This window comes from Mobula birostris, chromosome 5 (genome assembly GCF_030028105.1).
Source record: "Mobula birostris isolate sMobBir1 chromosome 5, sMobBir1.hap1, whole genome shotgun sequence".
In the NCBI taxonomy this organism is placed as follows: domain Eukaryota; kingdom Metazoa; phylum Chordata; class Chondrichthyes; order Myliobatiformes; family Myliobatidae; genus Mobula; species Mobula birostris.
In genome coordinates, this window is record NC_092374.1 from 59,639,128 (window position 1) to 59,657,497 (window position 18,370).

Below are 18,370 nucleotides of genomic sequence, written 5' to 3' on the forward strand. Positions count from 1 at the left end.
ATTTCATGTAATTAACTAAATTAGGATCTTTCTATAAGGTTGAAGAAGTTCAGCAAAATTTAAGAATGAAAAAAGATGAGGAAATTGACCGTCAAAAAAGAATAAGCAACACAAAGAAGATGATTGATGATCTTCAAAATGAACTGAACGCCACAAGGAATTATGACCATGTGCAACCTGAGATTGACCAAATTAGCAGTGCCCTCCGGAAAGTCCAGGAAGAAAAGGGAGCCATTGATACTGAGAAGGGAGAGCTGCGAAGAGAGAAGGAAAATTTAGAGAAAGACAAAAAGAGTAAGTAAATTTCTAGAAGTTTGCAAATTCCAGTAACTTAAGAAGTAGTGGGTACTAAGGTGAGCTATATTTAAAATACCTAATACATTGGTAGTAAACAGGTAAAGTGACATTGTAATTTTGAATTCTGTTATTACCCACTGAATATTAAACATTTGTCAAATGGAATCAGGCAAACAGAGTAATAAATGGCCGGTGTTTCATTTTTTAGTGTATTTGACATTAAGCAAAAGTGCACATTTGTCTGTCATCTGCACTTCTTGGGCCAAACAGTAGGTGGCAATTATTGTAAATAGATGAAGGCCCGCATTCTGTGGTCAGCAGCCAAAAGCAATTCCTTGATGAAATAGCAGCTCCAGTAGGCCATTTTACTCTTGAAGCTGGTTCACCATTTGGTATGGTCATGGCTCCATTTCATTATGATATTCCTGTTCTCTCTACAGAATCCTTCTGCCATTTGTGTATAGAAATTTCTATCTTGCCTCCTGAAACAAATTCAGGAACTGGCCTTTTGTCATCTGTGTTTATGAAGTTTACAAGTTCAACACCATATGAAGGAACCAATATTGTGTTTTCCTTAAATATCCTCTCCTATATCTTGAGCCTGACTCATTCTACCTACCCCACCCTCTCCCCCAGCCTATGCTAAAAATTCCCTGAATGGTACTTTACCCTGTGTGATGGCTGTTTCAAATTTGTAGACTACTCCCACCAATCTTTTCTAACACCCTTGGTGCTTTTTAGCTCCACCTAGACTGATTCTATGTTACTATTTTTAACTATTCCTGTGATTTAAACTTTTACTAACAAAGCTGTGCGAGATATCATTGATGCTGTGAGGGATCTTTTGATGTGGAGAGCCATGATTGCCCAAGTATGTAATGCGCAAGGCACATGAAGAAGAAGACTAACAAAGCTGCTTCATTGCCTTTTCCTTTTTATTAATTTCTATTGTCAGCCTTTATCGCCGTGTTACAATTTGTCTGCAATGACAGCTACGTTATATCTGCTCACATCTTTTTGCACTGTTTATTCACGCATTGAGGTACAGCACTTGTCTTTTTGTCTTTTTAACATATTTGGACATCTTAGCAACTGTTTATATACTTCTGTTTGTCTAATTACCACTAATTGTTATCCACTATTTGTTAGTGCATGTCCTATCCTTATCCTAAGCTCTTCCCTGCACTGCTTCCTTGTCTTTTCATATTAGTGTTCTAGATTTCTCTCTACCAGCACACCACCCTTTCCTTTTTTTTAAATTAATGAACTCCTTGTTTGTTCAATTCGCTAGAAATCTAGCCCCAGCAGGGTTTGGGTGTTGTTTGTCCCAATAGAACCATTCTTCCTTTCCCTAGTACTAACGCTAGTGCCCCATAAATCAAGACTTTTTCCATACCAGACAGAATCGCGCAGTCATCTCCCTGATTGGAATAATCCTATGCCAGTTTGCATTTGGCACACATAATAATCCTGGCATTAATGTGTTTTGTGGCTCCGCTTTTGCTATCAGCAAAACTTTCCTCTTGGTCCTATTTATATTGTTGGTATGTACTTGGACTTCTGGAATCTAGCCCTTGTGGTTTTTGGTACCATTCTGTGATGGTTGGTTTGTCCTCTGCACCGCCCTCACACTTGTCCCCAAATGTCACAAGAATATCAGATCTATTGGATTTGCAAGTTTGAAGTTCCCTTAAGACGATCTTCTACATTCATTGTTCCTGTTCCATGTCAATTTCCAAGTATTTGATCTAAATGGTGTGGCAACCTCTTGAAGGGAAAAGTCCTGGTAATTTTCACTCTGATGTCCCACAATCTGCCATTCAGATGCCGAAGTTCCCTGAACTGCAGACATTTATAGCACTGTTTTGCATTGGACAAGAAGTGTTTGAAAGCTCCCACTTATTGTAGCAGCCGCACATTTCTAGTTGTCCCTTTACTTACTTGTTTTGTTTTAATATACAGGTTTCCCCCGCCATCCAAAGGTAGAGCATTCCTATGAAACGGTTCGTAAGCCAGAATGTTGTAAAGCGAAGAAGCAATTGCCATTTATTTATATGGGAAAAATTTGTGAGCGTTCGCAGACCCAAAAATAACCTACCAAATCATGCCAAATAACACACAAAACCTAAAATAACAGTAATATATAGTAAAAGCAGGAATGATATGAAAAATACACAGCCTATATAAAGTAGAAATACTTACCTACAACGATTGCCTGCATTGTTTTCCGTAGCGAAAATCTCACGCAAGTGCTCTTGGCAGAAACACAGCGCAAGCGCCATCGGCAGAAAATCTCACGCAAGCGCTCTCCAGTAACCTTTTAAGCTATGAAGCTGCCAAATCATACCAAATAACACGTAAAAATACACAGCCGATATAAAGTAGAAATAATGTATGTACAGTGTATCACTTATGGGAATCGGGGACAGCGCCGAGCACACTGATGATGGTGTGTTAGACTGAGTCGTCGGAGGTTGGGGTGGTGCAGTGGCCCCCACCCTCCAGGCAGCGAACCGATACTGATCCGCGAAGCATGCAGGGGTACAGCGGTAGCCGGGATGTATCCAGCACATCTTTAAGAAAAAAGCTGAAATAAACAAGCTAATTAATTACGCGCTGGGTGGCACCTAATTAATTAGCTTGTTTATTTTGGCTTTTTTCTTAAAGAAGTGCTGGGTGCTTCCTGGCTATCGCTGCATTCTCTGCGAATCAGTATCTGTCTGCGGCCTGGGGGTTAGGACCACTGTGGTGGGACATGGGGGTGTCATCTCATCGTCGATCAGGGCAGGCAGGTCATCTTTTATGTCTGCCTGCCTCGGTGTTGAAGGTGGAGGTTCGTCGTCAGCTGTGGCTGATATGGAAGGCTTGAAAAACAACAGTATGCTTGACTGCTAGCCTCGCACATTTTTCTATCTAACAGTTCTTTGTAAACTATCTTGCAAATAAGCCCTCAACCAACGTACCCTTTCAAAATTAAAGTCGTACTTTATCATTGCAGTGAAAATCTCACGCAGTTGCTTCACGTTCAGTTCCTGGACGACTTCACTTTCGGTCTGTTCGCTACTGCATTCGGTTTTGATTGTTATCCTTTCCTCTTCCAGTTGCATCAGCTCTTCATCTATCAGTTCTTGGTCATGGGATGCCAAAACCTCTTCAAGATCATCTTCGTCAACTTCCATAAACCAAGCTCACTTTGTCCTTACTTCGTTCACCACGATTGAAACGCTTAATTATGTCTAGTTTTACGCTAAGTGCAACACCCTTACGAGTTCTTTTAGGCTTTTCCGATACCTTAGAACTCATCTTGCAAACGGCTGCTCACAGGCATGTGTTTAAGCAGTGCCGGCAAGAATGCCGTTCCGAATCCGGGGGGAGAGCGGCTGCTGAGGGCGCGCGCTGCTTTTTTTGTAACAGTGAAAATACCTTCTGTTAGCGATAACAGGGAACTAGTGTAGGTCTTTCGTAACAGTGAGGTTTCGTAAAGCGAACGTTCGAAAAGCAGGGGACACCTGTACCTTATTTAGTTAATGTATTAAATTGTTTTAGCTGTTAAGATTTAGTTATATTATGTAGATTAATTTGAAACAGCTCACAGTTGCAGCTGCCATGTTTGTGATATCACAGTGTAAATTTTTCATGATACCTTTACTCATGATAGATGTCTTTCCATTCTGTCAGACTTGTCTCTTCTTTATGCTTGCTAAGCCACTTGCTGGCAGTTGCCCATAATATTTGGTGGATCTTTTGGGTGACTACTTAGGTTGTCGTTTTTTTCCAGGTTGAATTTTCTTTGGCATTGAGGCAAGAATTGGCTGATCAACAAGTTCAACTGAAGGATATTACAACTACTAATGCAATGTTCTAACTTGGAAGTAGAAACTAAACTAGATTCGGGTGATGCACAGAATTTCAGATAATAATTTGAAAATATGAATTACGATAAGGGAATGAGATCTCCCTCTTTGTAAAATAATTCTTCAGGCTAATGAGGTTGTTCAGCAATAATTTTTAATAGTTATGCCATTCATTTGGTCACTCTTGAATGCACCAGCCTTGACTTTATTGATGCTTTGGTAAGGAACTAGTGGACAACTTTAAAGAATCTGTTGCCAGAATTTCACTGAAAATCCTCTTGTTGAGGATTGCAGCCAAGCATTGTAAAGGAACATGGTATCTGTGTCAGCAGTTACTGTCTTGTTTACCCAGACTATCATTAAACACCGATAGCCTCATTGCTTTTGTTCCAAAAAAATATAATGATATTGTTATCATAGTTTTTAAATATACCTTTAAGTCGATGTGTCACAACGTGCTCTGCTTATGGTATCATGTACAACTATTTGAAACAGAGGTAATGGTTAATATCAAAAGACTTGAAGATATGATGAATTTTAAAGAAGCAAAACTTCGAGATCGATTTAGAGATACATACAATGCTGTCCTGTGGTTAAGAGACAACAAGAATAAATTCCATGGACACATCTATGAGCCAATTATGCTCGAGGTAAGGATCCTTTTGTAAGTATTTATTAAAATGATAATGCCATTATTCATGGTTAAAGAAGTAAGATGTCTTTCAGTTGTGTCTGGATTCCTATGATAAGTCTTGTTTTTCTGAAGTCTTCAATGACTTCAGTGACCAAGACATTGAACTGTATTGTTAACTAGTGATTAGGAAGCAGGCCATGGACTTGCAACAGCCTGCTTCGACACTGCACCAAAACAATTATGGTGTGCCCTTTTAAGAATATTTCTGTACTTCTTTCACAAAGTTACTATGATTAAAATTGGTGCTTATTAACTTCCAGACCTCGGAGGTTTTGAGAGGAGGGGATTTCACTTGGGTTCACTGCCCAAGTAGTTCTTGGAGGGTAGTGGAATGCTCCCCTTGTAGGATTTAGGAAGGCAGGGAGACCTCCAGTGTCCCTGATGTCTACAACTATGAGAAGTGCAACCAGCTGTGGCTTCTATTAATCTACATTAAGGAGTTGGAGCTGGAACTGGATGAACTCCAGATCATTTGGGAGACTGAGGGGTTATTACATAGGACATACAGAGATGTAGTTGCACCTAAGAAGGACACAGGAAACTGGACGGCAGTCAGGAAGGGGAAAGGGGTTAAGGAGCCAGTGCAGAGTACCCCTGTGTTCATCCCCCTCAACAAAAGGTATATCACTTTGGATCTTGTGGAGAGGTTGACTCAACAGAGGAAAGTCACAGTGATTGGGTCTGTGGCACTGAGTCTAGCTTTGTGACTCGGAAGGGAAAGGGGAGAGAAGAGTCACGCTGTGGTGATAGGGGATTTCTTTGGGGAACGGACAGGAGGTTGTGAGGGCTAGAATGAGATTCCCGGATGGTATGTGGCATCCCGGGCGCCAGGGTCTGGGATGTCTTGAATCGACTCCTCAGCATTCTTACCAGTGACGTGGGTAGGCCAAGTGACGAGATTCTGCATAGGGAGTTAAGGAAGTTTAGTGCTAAGTTAAAGGGTGGTACATCCAGAGTTGTGATCTCAGGATTGCTACCTGTGCCCCATTCTAGTGAGGCCAGAATTAGGAAGATTATACAGTTTAATATGTGGCTATGGGGTTGGTGTAGGAGGGAATTTTTGGATCATTGGGCTCTCTTCCAGGGGAGATGGCTTTGTTGCAAAGTTTGCAGATGATATGAAGATAGGTGGAGGGGCAGATAGTTTTGAGGAAGTAGAGTGGCTACAGAAGGACTTTTGACAGATTAGGAGAATGGGCAAAGAAGTGGCAGATGGAATACAGTGTTGGGACATGTATGGTCATGCACTTTGGTAGAAGAAATTAAAGGGTTGACTATTTTCTAAGAGGAGAGAAAATACAAAATCTGATGCGCAAAGGGACTTGGGAGTCCTTGTGCAGGATGACCTGATAGGTTAATTTGCAGATTAAGTCTGTGGTGAGGAGGGCAAATGCAATGTTAGCATTCATTTCAAGAGGACTAGAATATAAAAGCAAGGATGTAATGTTGAGACATTATAAAGCACTGCAGAGGCCTCATTTGGAATATTGTGAGCAGTTTTGGGACTGTTATTTTAGAAAGGATGTACTGAAACTGGAGAGGGTTCAAAGGAAGTTCACAAAATGATTCCAAGATTGAATGGCTTGTCATACGAAGAGCTTTTTGATGGCTCTGGGCCTGCATTCATTAAAATTCAGAAGTATAAGGGGTGATTTCATTGAAACCTATCGAATGGTGAAAGGCCTTGATAGGGTAGAAGTGGAGAATATGTTTCCTATGTTAGGAGACTCTAAGACCAGAGGACTGAGTAGAGGGGTGTCCTTTTAAGATGGAGATGAGGAGGAATTTCTTTAGCCAGAGAATGGTGAATCTGTGGAATTCCTGGCTACAAACAGCTGTGGAGGCCGTCTTTATGTATATTTAAGGCAGAGGTTGATAGATTCTTGATTGATCAGAGCTTGATAAGATACAGGGAGAAGACAGGAGATTGGGACTGAGAGGAAAATTGGATAAGCCATGATGAAATGGTGGAGCAGACTTGATGGGCCAAATGGCCTAATTCTGCTCGTATATCTTATGGTCTTATTTATTATAGTATGTATATAAACCTCATTCTTTTTTCACACTTTTATTATAACATACAGTATTTTTTCTTGCACTTCACTGTTGCTACAAATAAAATTTCAAGGCATATGCTAATAAAGTTCATTCTGATTCTGTTCCAAATGCTGTCTTCCTTCAATATTCCTTGAATATTAAAAGCAGGATTTTGGGGATCTCTGATACGTAAATCAGTCTCTCCTATAATCTTAAATATCTTTGAAACCAAAATTTGGTTGCTTCACTTGATGCCTCATCTTCGCAACCTTGCTGATACCCTGCAGACTTCACACTGTGCCTTAATAATAAAAAAAATGTGCTTTTATAATTATTGTCTTTAAGCTCATAAGTATGTAATGTTGCTGTTCATTTTGGTAACATGATTTTGAAAAAGTATCTTACCTATTATTATTTTTTCTTTCCTAATTTTTACAGCTCAATATGAAGGATTCGAGAAACGCTAAGTATGTTGAAAACCATATTTCACTGAATGATCTGAGGGCTTTTGTTTGTGTGAACATGGAAGACATGGATGCATTCCTTCATGAGGTCAGTGAAAGCACAAAGATGTCCACAAGTAGGACTCAAACAACAGGAATTCTGCAGATGCTGGAAATTCAAGCAACACACATCAAAGTTGCTGGTGAATGCAGCAGGCCAGGCAGCATCTCTGGGAAGAGGTACAGTCGACGTTTCAGGCCGAGACCCTTCGTCAGGACTAACAGAAGGAAGAGTTAGTAAGAGATTTGAAAGTGGGAGAGGGAGGGGGAGATCCAAAATAATAGGAGAAGACAGGAGCGGGAGGGATGGAGCCAAGAGCTGGACAGGTGATAGGCAAAGGGGATATGAGAGGATTATGGGACAGGAGGTCCGGGGAGAAAGACAAGGGGGGGGGGACCCAGAAGATGGGCAAGGGGTATAGTCAGAGGGACAGAGGGAGAAAAAGCAGAGAGAGAGAGAGAGAGAAAGAAAGAATGTGTATATAAAAATAAATAACGGATGGGGTACGAGGGGGAGGTGGGGCATTAGCGGAAGTTAGAGAAGTCGATGTTCATGCCATCAGGATGGAGGCTACCAAGATGGAATATAAGGTGTTGTTCCTCCAACCTGAGTGTGGCTTCATCTTTACAGTAGAGGAGGCCGTGGATAGACATGTCAGAATGGGAATGGGATGTGGAATTAAAATGTGTGGCCACTGGGAGATCCTGCTTTCTCTGGCAGACCTATTGTCTCAGCTTGCTCCTGCCCCACCGAACTCGTTTCTGCATACCTCGACACGGTTTTATCCCCCCTTGTTCAATCCCTTCCTACCTACGTTCATGACACTTCTCACGCTCTTAAACTTTTCGATGACTTTAAGTTCCCTGGCCCCCACCGCTTTATTTTCACCATGGATGTGCAGTCCCTATATACTTCCATCCCCCATTAGGAAGGTCTCAAAGCTCTCCGCTTCTTTTTGGATTCCAGACCTAATCAGTTCCCCTCTACCACCACTTTGCTCCTTCTAGCGGAATTAGTCCTTACTCTTAATAATTTCTCCTTTGGCTCCTCCCACTTCCTCCAAACTAAAGGTGTAGCTATGGGCACCCGTATGGGTCCTAGCTATGCCTGCCTTTTTGTTGGCTTTGTGGAACAATGTATGTTCCGTGCCTATTCTGGTATCTGTCCCCCACTTTTCCTTCACTACATCGACGACTGCATTGGCGCTGCTTCCTGCACGCATGCTGAGCTCGTTGACTTTATTAACTTTGCCTCCAACTTTCACCCTGCCCTCAAGTTTTCCTGGTCATTTCCGACACCTCCCTCCCCTTTCTAGATCTTTCTGTCTCTGTCTCTGGAGACGGCTTATCCACTGATGTCTACTATAAGCCTACTGACTCTCACAACTATCTGGACTATTCCTCTTCTCACCCTGTCTCTTGCAAAAATGCCATCCCCATCTCGCAATCCCTCTGTCTCCGCCGCATCTGCTCTCAGGATGAGGCTTTTCATTCCAGGACGAGGGAGGTGTCCTTTTTTAAAGAAAGGGGCTTCCCTTCCTCCACTATCAACTCTGCTCTCAAACGCATCTCCCCCATTTCACGCACATCTGCTCTCACTCCATCCTCCCGCCACCCCACTAGGAATAGGGTTCCCCTGGTCCTCACCTACCACCCCACCAGCCTCCGGGTCCAACATATTATTCTCTGTAACTTCTGCCACCTCCAACGGGATCCCACCATTAAGCACATCTTTCCCTTCTCCACTCTTTCTGCTTTCCGCAGGGATCGCTCCCTACGCGACTCCCTTGTCCATTCATCCCCCCCCCCCATCCCTCCCCACTGATCTCCCTCCTGGCACTTATCCTTGTAAGCGGAATAAGTGCTACACATGCCCTTACACTTCCTCCCTTACCACCATTCAGGGCCCCAGACAGTCCTTCCAGGTGAGGCGACGCTTCACCTGTGAGTCGGCTGGGGTGATATACTGCGTCCAGTGCTCCCAATGTGGCCTTCTATATATTGGCGAGACCCGACGCAGACTGGGAGACTGTTTTGCTGAACACCTACGCTCTGTCTGCCAGAGAAAGCAGGATCTCCCAGTGGCCACACATTTTAATTCCACATCCCATTCCCATTCTGACATGTCTATCCACGGCCTCCTCTACTGTAAAGATGAAGCCACACTCAAGTTGGAGGAACGACACCTTATATTCCGTCTTGGTAGCCTCCAACCTGATGGCATGAACATGGACTTCTCTAACTTCTGCTAATGCCCCACCTCCCCCTTGTACCCCATCCGTTATTTATTTTTATACACACATTCTTTCTGTCACTCTCCTTTTTCTCCCTCTGACTATACCCCTTGCCCATCCTCTGGTTCCCCCCCCCCCCACCGGAACCCCCCTTTGTCTTTCTCCCCGGACCTCCTGTCCCATGATCCTCTCATATCCCTTTTGCCTATCACCTGTCCAGCTCTTGGCTCCATCCCTCCCCCTCCTGTCTTCTATCATTTTGGATCTCCCCCTCCCTCTCCCACTTTCAAATCTCTTACTAACTCTTCCTTCAGTTAGTCCTGACGAAGGGTCTTGGCCTGAAACATCGACTGTACCTCTTCCTAGAGATGCTGCCTGGCCCGCTGCGTTCACCAGCAACTTTGATGTGTGTTGCACAAGTAGGACTTTTTAAAGAAGAAACTTTACATTTCAAAAGTATTAGTTTTTCATTTGAAGTGAGATTTATTTGTTGCTTCCAAATTGTCTTGTCTGCTATACTGTATATCCAATCACGAACAAGAGAAAATTTGCAGATACTGGAAATCTAAGCGACATACACAATATGCTGGAGGAACGCAGCAGGCCGGGCAGCATCTATGGAAAAGGATAAACAGTCAATGTTTTGGGCTGAGACCATTCATCAGGACTGGAGAAAAAAGATGAAAAGTCAGCGTAAGAAGGTGGGAGGGGGGAGGGGAGGAAGAAATCCAAAGTAGTAGGTGATAAGTGAAACCCTGGGTGCAGGTAAACGATGAAGTAAAGAGCTGAGAAGTCGGTTGGTGGAAAAAATGAAGGAGAAGGTGGAATCTGATAGGAGAGGACAGAAGGCCATGAAGAAAGGAATAAGGAGGAGTAGCACAAGAGGTAGTTAAGGAAATAAGGTGAGAGGGGGGAATGGTGAAGTGGGGTGGGTGGCCATTACTGGAAGTTCAAGAAATCGATGTTCATGCCAACAGGTTGGAGGCTACCCAGACGGAATATGAGGTGTTGCTCCTCCAAACTGGGTGTTGCCTCATCGCGGCAGTAGGGAAGACCATGGACTAACATGTCTGAATGGGAATGGGAAGTAGAATTAAAATAGGTGGCCACTGGGACATCCCACTTTTTCTGCTGGATGGAGCATAGGTCTTCCAATCTACCAGGAACACCGGATACAGTAGATGACCCCCTCCCAACAGACTCACAGGTGAAGTGTCGCCTGGCCTGGAAGGACCTGATGGCATGAACATTGATTTCTCAAACTTCTGGTAATGGCTGCCACCTCTCCTTCACCATTCCCCTTTCCCATTTCACTCTGTCACCTTATCTCCTTACCTGTCCATCACCGCCCCCTGGTGCTCCTTCCCCCTTCCCTTTCTTTCATGGCTTTCTGTCTTTATCAGATTCCCACTTCTCATTTATCTTTCACCAATCGACTTCCCAGCTCTTTACTTCACCCCTCCTCTCCTGGTTTCACCTATCAGCTACTCCCTTACTCTGACATCTTTTTTCTTCAGTCCTGATGAAGGGTCTCAGCCTGAAATGCCGACTGTTTACTCTTCTCCATAGATGCTGTCTGGCCTGTTGCATTCCTCCAGCATTTTCTGTGTATACTGAACATCCATCTAGTTTATCTTGTTTCCTTTACTTTTATTTGAGCCTTAAGAGAAAAATGCAGAAGCTGCCAACTCATTGTTCACCTTTTTTGTGTGCTGCCACACAAGGGCAAGATTTCTCAATGGAAGGATAAAATGTGCATGGTCATATAAATCAGAATTAGTACTGCCATCTCCGTTTTTATTATTTTCCTGGTTATTGTATTGAATCTTTACATCAAATGGGTTAAATAGAAAATAACTGATGAGGAGAATGTTTAACTGGACTTAGATTCTGATGACTATATGCTTGCAAGATGTTAAACTAAAAATTTTATTGTAATCGGGGAATTAGAACCATACTGGAATTAGACCCAAGTTAGACTTACAATTAGGCAAGGAAGCATCTTTATTACATTTTAATGAGTCACTTGCATGTAAAGTTATATTTGTTTTTACATTATTATTACACCAATGATTTTATTTGACTATTTCAATTATAATAGTCATAATAGCTTTGATCTCCAATGAAAGAATGGATAGCCTTAAGCCACATCTAAATTTGGAGAATGGAAAGGACCAGAGCAGAAATCCAGGTTCGTGAGTGTGGTTGCTGTCCACGCTCATGTTGGTTGAAATTGTGTGTGTGTGCATGTGCGTGCGTGCGTGCGCGCTTGCTTGGGTTGAAGATCATACCACAATAACACCACATAGTAACTGGCTGCACATGGAGAATTGACACACAGCTGAAGATTGTTGATGTCAGTTGCTTGCATATTCAGCAAATTTGGAAATATTGATTGTGTGTGGGGTGGGGGTGCAGGGAGAACTGGAGGGAGGAAAGTAAGCTGGAACACTATTCCCAATAAATTAAATTGATTATCACCAATATTACACAATCAGGTTCGTGATAAACAGAGGCTAAAAGTGAATGCGGTGTGTGCACCTCCTATTTCAATGGCAGGAAAGCCACCTACTAGGCCCATTCAAGAACTTAAGTAAGTAGGTTACATTTTCTCTGTTTAAAATATTTTTATTCTCCAAGATGCTAAATAGCTGCATCATTTGTGGAAGATTTTCTTTGTGCTTTGAAACTTAAATGGCTAACTTCTTATTTGGAAATGTATGTAATAATGTCTCTGCTTTTTTTTCATTATCTTGTTTGGCTTGAACTTTTCCTAAAATGATTCTGCTTTGCTTAGGTTTCTTGAACTAGTCATCAAAAATGAAAAATAAACATGTATAAGCTTGTATGTAGCACTTGTAATATTTTAATACTTCTAATCAGATCTCAATTTTTATGCAAGAAGCACTTGTATTTCTACAGTGATCTTCATGACCTTGAAACATTACAGTGCTTTAAAATCAATGAAGTACTTGAAAATATCCTCACTATTGCAATGAAAGGAATGTAGCCATTAATTTGTGTACAAGTTCTTGCAACCACCAATGTATATATGTGTAACAAAATTCATTTAAGGGATTACCATTTTTTAATAGAGGAAGGACTGACCAAAACAATGCGCTGTAATTCTATAAAGTAGGTAGGTCAGTGCTTAAGTGACTGTACAAAATTGCATAAAGCTATTGGGATCAGTGCATCTCTCTGGACCAATATTTGCTTACTCATTAGTTGTCTGGAACATGGGATAATTCTGCGCTCTTTTTGCTGGATCATCAGGTTATATATTTGTTCTTGGTTCTGTGGAGTGAGACTCTGACTTGGGCAAGAGAATCTGTTATGCACTGAACAAGAGAGATGACATTTGCAGGGAAAATTTATTTCTCTGTTACTGTACATTTACACTGATCGACTTACTGCATTATGAGAAAATTCTGGACTAAATCCACAAATCTCACACTGCTTTACAATATATACTGAACTCTACTACATACCAATACCACTGAGTATTTAACTGATAATAATTTGTGCTGCATTTATTTTCATTTTTATTACTTAGAGATAAAGTGAAGAATAGGCCCTTGTCATGCTGCCCAGTAACCCACAACAACGTTGATTTAACCCTAACCTGATCACAGGACAATTTACAATGACTATTTAGCCTACCTGGAACGTCTTTGGACTACGGGAGGAAACCAGAGCACCCAGGGGAAAACCCACTAATTCCATGGCGTACAGAAACTCCTTACGGAGGATGTCAGAATTGAGCTCTGAGATGTTGACTTTAAGATCAAAAGTAACTGAAGAACTTGACATTTGTAATAGTTAATGTTGCAGTTTTCTTAGACTGCAACTTGATAATCAATTGTTACTATAAGGGCAGCTCCCTTTAATCAAAAATAAAAACCTATTGTGTAACTTGCATGTCAATTTTCCTTGACCATTTTCTTTACCTTTTGGGATCTTTTCTTTCAGCAGTTTGCTTTATTATATCCCAATTAACAGTGGGAATTTTATCTTTTTTTTTTAGAAGTTATGGTTTTGTATCCTATTTGCGAGAGCTGATCGATGCACCCGAACCTGTAATGAGCTACCTTTGTGAACAGTACAAAGTTTATGATGTTCCTATAGGAACAGCAAAGACTAGATCGATGATTGAAAAGGTAGGTATTTTTAATTGACTTCTTGTATTCAAGTTGTATCAGAAGCATAGCATTTCTACAGGAGTCCTACAAGGTTACCGCTTGCCACCCTCAATAGTGCTGTACCACATTCACTCAGGTCACGCTTCCTCTGAAACAATTTCAGTTCACTCCACAGCTTACCGTTATCATGTAGTATCTAAATATGTTAAAATATCATTTTTCAGATGTGGGTCCATTTTCCTTGACACATCAAGGCCATGTTGTTTACTTTCCTCTCTAAGATTCTGGCGCTAGCAGTCTTTTGTCCATCTGCAAATGTGTTAACTGCTTCCCTCATCCTCTTCTAAGTCATAAGCAATCATGAAAGTGCGAAGTATCATGTCTCCATTTTAAAAACTGCCCTGTGTCCATGATAATCCAGGCAATTCACTGTCTGTCTTAATTCCCAGAGATTCTTTTTCTCTAATGTACTATGTCAAAAGTTTTTTGAAAATAAGTAATGCCCATTCATCTGCCTAAGCATCTTCACAAAATTCATCTTGGACTTTTATTCCTGTGGACATGCTGCATTTCCCCCAAGGCTCTTCTCAGAAAATGTTGTTTAGTATGTTTACGATTAGCTACTTTCCAAAAATTAATGTCAGAAAACAGGTCAGTTATTTTCCACTTTTGACTTGCTGTACTTTTCAATTAATTAAAATCTCCCACTAATACAACTCTATTATTCTTACAACTCTGAGCAATTTCTCTACACACCAACTCCTGAAGTTCCAGCTGACTAATAGCCCCATTAGAGTAACCCTTATTGTTTCTAATTTCTACCCATATGGCCTCATGATGATCCCTCAAAAATACCATCACTAAGTACTGCTGTATGTCCTCCCTTAACAAAAAATAACACCCCTTCTTCGCTTACCTATACCTTTATAGGTATCTGTAGCATCTGTATATTCATCTTTTGTCCGAAGTATTTAACATGCATCAACCTAAATGTGTTAACTGATCCTCAATATTTAACAGTTTTTTGTCAACTCTCTACTGAATTTTGCAGTGACTAATTTATATTAACAATCCTAGATTTTGTGTGTGAAGTTTCTCAGTCATCCAGGTTATTGTATATCAAGCAGTAGTAATCAAGGCAACTGAATTTGCTGTGTTGTCTAGAAGATGCTTCACCACTCATCCGAGAGGCCTCTTCAGTTCTAATCCATGTTGGGTAGTTCTTTGGCTTATAAACTCAACTGAGTTGTTTAAAGGTATCATATAGTCACATGATCCTCTTAACGACCCTCTTGTGATTGCTATACCTTTAAACAACTCACAGACAAACCAGAAACAAGCGTCAACAAGCTGGAAAACTACCCACCATGGATTAGAACTGAAGAAGCCTATCGGATGAGTGGCGAAACGTCTTCTAGACAACATAGCAAGTCCAGTTGCCTTGATTTGCCACTGCTTGATAAACCCTGAGTTTTGTTTCTTTCACTATCAGAAACATCTCACATATTCATAATTGGATCCTCTGTGATCTAATAGTGTACGAGGGACCATAATTTACCAGCAGTCAGACTGAATAAATCAGAGATCAAAGGGCAGTCTTTTTTATATTAATCTTTTCTCATGCTAGATGATGGTTTTCACATCTGTAAAGGAATAAGATTTAACGTACAATTCCCCTCTTTTTGCACTCAATTCTTTATAGCAATCAATAGAGCAGATTGTTCAGATATTGGTGAAAGTTATGTTGATTGTATTCCTTTAATACAGGGGGAAAATCTTTTTAAGTCTTTTGATATTTTGAGTTCGTAGTCCAAGAGACAAGATCTTACTAATTTTTGTAGCAGTAGTCAAATCGGAACGCTGGTCTATAACCTGTACTGTCCAGGGAGAAGTCTGATAGATGTACCACTGTATATTTTCTAACAATGTGAATTAGTGTACAACATTCTAACCAACATTGATGTTTTGCAGGTGATAAAAGAAACTCATCTGCGTCAGATCTATACAGGGGAAGAGCGATACAGTGTAAAAAAATCGGTATACTCCAATAAGACCATTTCAAGCAACACATCATTGAAAAATGCACAGTTCCTCACTGTTCAAGTGGATGTGGAGGAACGGAGACGGTTGGATGATCAAGCAAAAGTAAGTTTTCAAACAATTATAATGGCTTTTTGTTTGGATGTTGAAGCATTAGAAATTCCATTTCTCAACTACAGAAATTGCTCCAGGTCATGATCCTCTGAATGGGAGACCTTTTTATTTAATATAAATATTGATACTCCCTGAGTCAAACAAGGGTTCTGAGAACTGTCTGTAATATGAAGCTTCTGTAAGTCAGAAACAGTAGTGGCTGATGTTGCAGAAGCTGCATTGGTAAGTTAATTAGCTGCAGGTTAGAAAATATCTCACTGAGTTTTAGAACTTAGAATTAATTAATACAAATGGGAACTACCGATTCAAAACATTTTGGGCCATGGAATTTGCTGGAATTTAGAATGCCGGACTAGAAAGATCTTAGAACATAGAGCATTGAAAACCTACAGCACAATAAAGGACCTTTGGCCCACAAAGTTGTGCCGAACATGTTCTTACCTTAGAACTACCTAGGCCCTCTATTTTTCTAAGCTCTAGTACCTATCCAGGAGCCTCTTGAAAGACCCTATCGTTTCCGCCTCCGGCGCCAGCCCATCCCACGCACTCACCACTCTCTGCATAAAAAAAACTTATCCCTGACATCTCTGTACCTACTTCCAAGCAGTGGGTAGTGGCTCCATATATCACTACTACAGGGTGTGACGACCCTGCCTTACAGGAGTCCCGGGCTCAGCTGGCTCCGGCTGACAGTACCTGGTATGGGCCCCTATCCAGGGTTACAGATCCCACTGCCTTATGGATATCTTCGGGAGAAGAGAAGGCTAAGGAGTAAATCCTACACAAATCCAGAGTGGAGCCCCTAAGGCGGTTGGATGACGTATCACGTCACTTTCCAGCAGCTCCTGCAGCCAAGCTGATGCCAAATGTACTGCTTCGCATTCCTTTGGACCACACCCGCGAGGCCGAGAGGGGGATCTTCATGTCTGGGCAGCTAAGGATCTCCATATTCATTGCCCAGGTCTGCGCCCCGGAGAGGACCAGGCGCATCCATTGTCGACTTAGACAGACAGAACCTGAATAGAATACTTCCAAGCACCTTAAAACTATGCCCTCTCTTGCTAGCCATTTCAGCCCTGGGAAAAAGCCTCTGACTATCCACACGATCAATGCCTCTCATTATCTTGTACACCTCTATCAGGTCACCTCTCATCCTCTGTCGCTCCAAGGAGAAAAGGCCGAGTTCACTCAACCTATTCTCATAAGGCATGCTCTCTAATCCAGGCAACATCCTTGTAAGTCTCCTCTACACCCTTTCTATGGTTTCCACGTCCTTCCTGTAGTGAGGCGGCCAGAATTGAGCACAGTACTCCAAATGGAGTCTGTCCAGGTTCCTATATAGCTGCAACATTTCCTCTCTGCTCTTATACTCAATCCCACGGTTGATGAAGGCCATTGCACCATATGCCTTCTTAACCACAGAGTCAACCTGCATAGTGTCTTGTCTAATCTAGGCTTTTAGTTATTATTATAATACTTTTATTCTGTTAGATACAGCATGGTTTTCCTTGTAGTTGTTGAGGTCTGGAACTAGTTGCTTCATATAAGGAGCTGGACTGTAACCATATTAGCATCATTTCTTTTGACAATTTTGTTAGCTGCCTCTTCATTTCAGTGTAAAGTGAACTGCAGGGAGAGAGCAAGGAGTAAAAGGATGTTGCATAACATCATATGCTATTTGTATACTTCATTTGTAGGAAATAACTGCAAAGCTAAATGCGCTAGAATCCCGCCTTGCTGAAATTTCTGAGACACACCGACATCTCGAGTGGAAAGATAATGAACTGAGGACAAAAAAGAAAGAGCTTTTGGAGATGAAAAGCAAGAGAAGGCAACTAGAACAAAAAATCAGCACAAAGAATGACAGGTACAGAATGACCCTCTTTACTGTGCATTCAGGTACAATGTAAATTCTGAGGGTATCTTGTGTGGAAAACAACAAACACCGCCCTTTAACAGTACAACAAAATTCTGGATTTATCTGGCTGGGTATTTATGAACTAATGATGTAAAGTAGGGGTTCCCAACCTTTTTTATGTCATGGGCACCTACTATTAACCGAGGGGTCCATGCACCCCAGGTTGGGAACCCCCAATTTAAGAGATGATTTTTGGAAGTGCAAGAGAATATAAACACAATGTTAGGGATATTTTCAGTGTGCATAATATTAAAGAAAAAAATGAATTTCTCTGTTTACTAAAAAGTTAAATTTTATGTGGGGAAAATATTTCCATGATAATTATTTTATTGAATAGAAAAGGGTTCACTCTTTATATTTGAATAGTTCTTGATATTCTAGTTTTGCATTGGGTATATTTTAAGTGTCATATTAGTTACTGCATTTGCTGCTTTTGTCATTCTAGTTTGGAAGAATCATATGCACACCTTGAAGTATGCAATATTAGTAAACTATAAAACTAAAATGGATGCCAAGTACTGATAGAACTTGCATTGT

At 41.3% G+C, this 18,370-nt stretch overlaps 1 protein-coding gene across 1 annotated transcript in view; it reads left to right on the forward strand.

The window, feature by feature from the left end:
- The window catches only part of smc5 (structural maintenance of chromosomes 5), a 62,587-nt gene that overhangs the window by 28,012 nt on the left and 16,205 nt on the right, over positions 1 to 18,370 (forward strand). Inside the window, exons 9-15 of the mRNA XM_072258107.1 lie at positions 39 to 294; positions 4,647 to 4,801; positions 7,321 to 7,434; positions 12,118 to 12,212; positions 13,647 to 13,779; positions 15,733 to 15,906; positions 17,613 to 17,782. Coding sequence (XP_072114208.1) covers positions 39 to 294; positions 4,647 to 4,801; positions 7,321 to 7,434; positions 12,118 to 12,212; positions 13,647 to 13,779; positions 15,733 to 15,906; positions 17,613 to 17,782 — 1,097 coding nt within the window. The remainder of the gene's footprint in view (positions 1 to 38; positions 295 to 4,646; positions 4,802 to 7,320; positions 7,435 to 12,117; positions 12,213 to 13,646; positions 13,780 to 15,732; positions 15,907 to 17,612; positions 17,783 to 18,370) is intronic.